General features: G+C 38.7%; 1 protein-coding gene across 1 annotated transcript in view; it reads right to left on the bottom strand.

Moving 5' to 3' along the window:
• Positions 1-615: 615 nt before the first annotated feature.
• The window catches only part of LOC138860281 (RNA-binding protein 25-like), a gene marked incomplete at its 3' end in the record, with an annotated part of 26,512 nt that continues 20,958 nt past the window's right edge, over positions 616-6,169 (bottom strand). The window contains exon 6 of the mRNA XM_070117485.1: positions 616-813. Coding sequence (XP_069973586.1) covers positions 616-813 — 198 coding nt within the window. The remainder of the gene's footprint in view (positions 814-6,169) is intronic.

The following is a 6,169-nucleotide window of genomic DNA, read 5'->3' as shown; positions in this document are numbered from 1 at the left end:
GTTTGAAGTTAATAGTTTATATACTTTGAAGTCAAAATACAATGCCTTCCCTTCATATTGCAAATAAACCTAAGGTGGATAAATTACATAAAAAAAAACAAATATTCGAACTCAGACTTTTGCGTACGATATTTTTTTTTTCTCTCTCTCTCTCCTTCGAGTATATCGGCAAAGGGTGGATGGAGAAATAGCGAACAAAGCAACTCAAAAAAAAAAAAAAAAAAAAGTTTATTGTGCGTACGTTGGCCAGGTACTGAGGCGCGCGAATCACAATAGAGATAAGGGTTGAGTCAAGGGTATTGTGCATACGGATCCTCCCCCCCTTCCCCCCCCCTGCCCCCTACCCCCCTCCCCTCGCCCGCCACGCCACGCCCCGCCCCCTTTTTCCTCGGGGTGTTGGCAAGGGAAGTGTACCGAAGCCCCGCCCACTAACCGCTCGTTTCAGCCAGTCGAAGCGTCGAGGGTCGTGACTTGCCGCCGTCGCAAAATTAGTTTTGAAATGCTTTATGTCTGTTGGGGCGTGGCTTTTCTCTGGCTGTCTGTCTGTCTCTGTCTCTGTCTGTCTATGTATTCCCCTCTCTCTATGTATCTATCTATCTACCTCTCTTTCTTTCTTTTTCTCTCTCTCTCTTTCTTTCTTTCTTTTTTTCTCTCTTTCTTTCTTTCTCTCTCTCTCTCTCTCTCTCTCTCTCTCTCTCTCTCTCTCTCTCTCTCTCTCTCTCTCTCTCTCCCTCTCCCTCTCCCTCTCCCTCTCCCTCTCCCTCTCCCTCTCCCTCTCCCTCTCCCTCTCCCTCTCCCTCTCCCTCTCCCTCTCCCTCTCCCTCTACCTCTCCCTCTACCTCTCCCTCTCTCTCTCTCTCTCTCTCTTACTGTTTTAGTGAGAATCGTTATTGCTTAAACACCTGATATTAATGGAATTTAGCGAGAGATAAACCAGAGTTCGCCAGAGATACAATAAGCATCTTATCAGTGGAGATAAGACCTTCAAGAAAGACTTAGATTTCATTGTATATCTATTTTTTTTCTTTTTTTGTTTGTGACAATATATAATGAGTCATTTTAAACAGTCGTTAAATACAATACGATGTGAAGGAAATGTTCAGAAAGAAAGAATATAAGTTTTTTTTTCAAAAGACCCTCAATTTTTTTATTTATTTTTTTTTATTTTTTTTTACAAATAATGATGGAAAGGCTTAAGAGTAAATTATTACGGTGCAGAAAAAAACAAAACAAAAATAAAAACGAGAAAAAAATATATATATGCACAAAGAACACCAGACAATGTGCGTTATTTCCTTAAAAAAAAAAAAAAAAAATATGAAAAAAAAATCGTGACTTGCTGCTGAAAAGTTTCATTGCAGAAAATCGTTTGTTTTTTTTCGTTTTTTTTTCACTTTGTTTCGGATGTTTTACCTCTTTGCTTATCACATATATATAATATTCCTTTTATTTCATTATTCGCCAATCTGTCTCCCTTTCATCTTTATTTTACTTACGCTTTTAATCAAACTTTACCATCGCTCACAATAACTGAATCACAATCACAACTTTGATCAATAAAAACAATAAAAACACATCAATAAATGGCCACTCAATAACGACAATAACCTTCAGTCAATAAAAACAATTAAGACATATCAATAAAATATCACCCCGCTACAATAACGACAATAGCCTTTGATATCAACTTACATAAAAAAAGACAATATTATCAAGACTATTATGCGCATTATTATGACGTCATCATAACAGTCAGCGAGTCACTTCACGTCAATCAAACTGATGACAAGGAATTAAAAAAAAAACTGATGAAAGGACGAGATAAACAGGACAAGAGGAGAGAGAAAAAAAATTAATGATATTGGAAATAAAAAGGAATGATACAAAAAATAATGATTTTTTTATAAATAATATTTTTTTTAATAAATAAAAAAAATCAATAAATAATATGTTTTTTAAGATTTTTTAATAAATAATAAAAGATAATGGAAATAAAAAGGAATAACAAAAAATAATAAAAATATGATTTTAATAAGCAAATGATTTTTCTTTTTATTTTAATAGTCATATAGAACTAGAGATATTACAAAATAATTCTTAAAAGCTTATGAATTCAAAAGATATATATCAAAAAGCTAAAGAATTAGAATATGTATGTAATGGTAAACAATTTTGAAATGCATATATCAAAAAGCTAGAGAATTCAAAAATGATTTCAAAGAATATTTGAAAAAGCTAAAAAAAAAATTTAATGCTAAAAAGGTATAGAATAAATAAATAAAAATAATTTAATAAATAAATAAATAATTTAAGCGTTTTGAAAATGAATATTTTTTTTAAATACATATACCTATTATAAAATCATCGATCCCAACGGTTTCACATTTCGTAATACTGTATCAATGTAACTTAAAGAAAAAATATTATATATCATGAAAACAACGAACTAACCTATAATGACTGTTATACAAGACCAGTACAATGTTAACCTTTCAGGAATACGAAACAGCACACTAACGTATTGCAATTTCGTTATATTGCAACATTATATCAGAGGATTATAATGTACAATGACGTCATAAGATATATAGGGATGTTGAGTACAACTTGGTACAGTACAGATTATGGCTAAGTACTTTTCAGGATTATTAATATTGTTATTTCTATAAGGAAAGCAGTAGATTAGGAATATTTATATATAACAATGTGATTAGAGTAAAGATATTCATTAGTGTGCGTTTGTGTGTGTGTGTATGTGTGTATTTCAGTGATGTAGTATATAATGTCAGAGTATAGAGTATGCAAATTCTCTCTCTATCTATCTATCTCTTTCTCTCTCTCTCTCTCTCTCTCTCTCTCTCTCTCTCTCTCTCTCTCTCTCTCGCTCTTTCTCTCTCTCTCTCTCTCTATCCCTCTCTCTCTCTCTCTCTCTCACTCATTCTCTCTCTCTCTCTCTCTCTCTCTCTCTCTCTCTCTCTCTCTCTCTCTCTCTCTCTCTCTTTTTCTCTCTCTCTTTCTCTCCCTCTCTCTATCTTCTCTTTCACTCTCTCTTCTCTCTTTCTCTCTCTTCTCTCTTTCTCTCTCTCTTCTCTCTTTCTCTCTCCCTCCCTCTCCCTCTATCTTTCTCTTTCTCTTTCTATCTCTCTATCTCTCTCTCTCTCTCTCTCTCTCTCTTCCTCTCTCTCTCTCCCTCTCTCTCTCTCTCTCTCTCTCTCCCCCCCTCTCTCCCTCTCTCTCTCTCTCTCTCTCTCTCTTTCTTTCTCTCTCTTTCTTTTTGTCTCTTTCTCTCTCTCTTTTCTCTCTCTCTCTCTCTCTCTCTCTCTCTCTCTCTCTCTCTCTCTCTCTCTCTCTCTCTCTCTCTCTCTCTCACTCTCTCTCTCTCTCTCTCTCTCTCTCAAAAAGGGAGAGGAACCACAACCCTTCTCCCAAACCATTTTACCCCATTACCCACTCCTTGACGCCACACATCACCCCCCCCCACACACACACACACACACATTTTTCTTAGTCCCAGCTTCTATTCCAAGCGATCAAGTATAATCATAACTGCCCTGTACACTTCACTGCGTCCGCTTCACCGGCCAAGTGGCTACCGGCACATACGGGTCTCTCCCCTGTCTCTCCCCTGTCTCTCACCTGTCTCTCACCTGTCTCTCACCTGTCTCTCCAGGTGGTAAACGGCAGGTGTTAGAGCCATTCCCGTGATGAACAAATACAGGCAGGTGGAGCGTGTGAGGTGAGCTGCGGTAGGTGCTAGGTGCTGGATGTGGGTGGGAGGGGGGAGAGGGAGAGGGAGGGGGGTGGTGGGTGGGGGAGGTGGGAGGAGAGGGAGGGAGGAAGGAGGGGTGAGATATATATATAAGGAGGAGGGGTGGGAGAAATGAGGGAGAGGGAGGAGGGGAGGGGGAGAAATAGGGAGAGGCGAGGGATGAGGGGGATGAGAGGAAATGAGGGAAGGGGGCGGAGAAGTGAGGGGGAGAGAGGAAGGGGAAGGGGAAATGAAGAAGAGGGAGGACGGGCATGAGAGAAATGAGGGGAGAGAGGAAGGGGAAAAGAGAAACAAGGAAGAAGAGAGAAATGAGGAGAAAAGAGGAAGGAGGAAGAGGAAATGAAGAAGAGGGGAGATATAAAAGTGGGGATGATGACGGTAGATAGAGGGGAGGGTGTGTCAGTCAGGAAGGGAGGTGGGGAAGGACCCGTTAGAATAGGGGAGATAGGGGGAAGGGAGGAGAGTGTGTGGGGGGGGGAAGGAGAAGAAGAGGGGGGGAGCGGTTAAATAAAAGGAAAATACAGGCAAATGAACACCAAGCCATATGTTACTCCGAGATTGGATTCTATGCTTGAGATGTAGCCATGAACTTCTCTCTCTCTCTCTCTATCTATCTTTCTCTCTCTCTATCTATCTATCTATCTCTATCTCTCTCTCTCTCTCTCTCTCTCTCTCTCTCTCTCTCTCTCTCTCTCTCTCTCTCTCTCTCTCTCACTTCTCTCTCTCTATCTATCTATTTATCTATCTATCTCTCTCCCTTCCTCCCTCCCTTCCTCCCTATCTCCCTCCCTTCCTCCCTCCCTATCTCCCTCCCTTCCTCCCTCCCTCCCACCCTCCCACCCTTCCCTTATCTCCCTTCCTCTCCCTCCTTCCCTCCCTCCCTCCCTTCCTTCCTCCCTCCCTTCCTTCCTTCTTCCCTCCCTCCCTCCCACCCTCCCTCCCTCCTCCCACCCTTCCTCCCACCCTTCCTCCCACCCTCCCTCCCTCCTCCCACCCTCGCTCCCTCCCTTCCTCCCTATCTCCCTCCCTTCCCTCCCTCCCTTCCTCCCTTCCTCCCTCCCTCCCTCCCTTCCCTCCCTCCTTCTCTCTCCCTTGAATCGTACATCAACCCTCCACGCCCTTGCCTCGGTCGTGGGTGAAATATCCGTTAAAGGTCAAAATGGCGAAAACACCGCCATGTTGTATTGCACTGTCATGGCTTCTCCTGTATGCTGGCGTCCAGAAAATGACTGGGCGATTTTTCTCTGTATATCTCTCATCATTTGTTATATATCTCATCATCTCTTATCTCTCTCATCGTCTCTTTTATCTCTCATCATCTCATATCTCTCATCATTTTGTTATATTTCTCATTATCTCATATATCTCTCATTATCTCTTATCTCTCTCATCATTATTAGTTGCTATTAGTATGAGTATCAGGCGATTTTTCTCTTATGTCTCTCATCATCTTCGTCATTTTCATTATTACTGTTGCTCTTAGTATTGGTATTATTGTCATTGTTATTATTGCTTTTGTTATTACCTTTTATCCTTATTACCTCCGCCAAGGTTATGATTTTGGTAGCGTTGGTTAGTTTGTTAGTCTGTTGGTTAGCAGGATTAAAAAAGAAAAAGAAAAAAAAAAAAAAAGTTTTATACAGATTTTCATGATTTTTTTTTTTCTTTTTTAATCCTGCGGAGGTAATAATGATAAAAGGGAATAACAACAACAATAATAACAATGACTGACGTGTTTTGGCCTAACTTAGACGCCATGATCTGGTTCCAAGATTTTTTTTTAAGGATTCATTAGCATTGCGAGATAGAAAAACACGGACGTCACCTGTGTGTTTGAGAAAGAGTTGATTTTAATGTAATTCTTCAGGTGTGAATATTTTTATTGCATCAGTGACCCTGTTGCCCTGGCGGAGGTATGCGCTCTCTGGGTGCTTCTAGGTATTGTCATTATTATTATTATTATTATTATTATTATTATTATTATCATTAGTAGTAGTAGTAGTAGTAGTAGTGTTTTTGTTGTTGCTGTTCTTGATGTTGTTATTATTGTTATTACTATTATTTTTATTACTTTATTTATTTATTATTATTATTGCTATATGATGTTATTATTATTATTATTACTTATTGTTATTACTTTTATGTATTATTATTATTATTACTACATCATTACTATATGATATTATTATTATTATTATTATTATTTATTGTTTTTACTTTTATTTATTATTATTATTATTATCACTATACTATCATATCATTATCACTGCTATCACCATCACCATCACCATCATCATCATCAATCATAATCACCCTCATCACAATTCTCCAATAATCACATATCCCCATAAATACAACAACTTTGCTAACAATACCACAATCACCCACTCTTTACCATTA

The sequence above is a fragment of the Penaeus vannamei genome, chromosome 40, assembly GCF_042767895.1.
Source record: "Penaeus vannamei isolate JL-2024 chromosome 40, ASM4276789v1, whole genome shotgun sequence".
Taxonomy (NCBI): Eukaryota; Metazoa; Arthropoda; class Malacostraca; order Decapoda; family Penaeidae; genus Penaeus; species Penaeus vannamei.
This window is presented reverse-complemented; position numbering and strand designations above follow the sequence as displayed.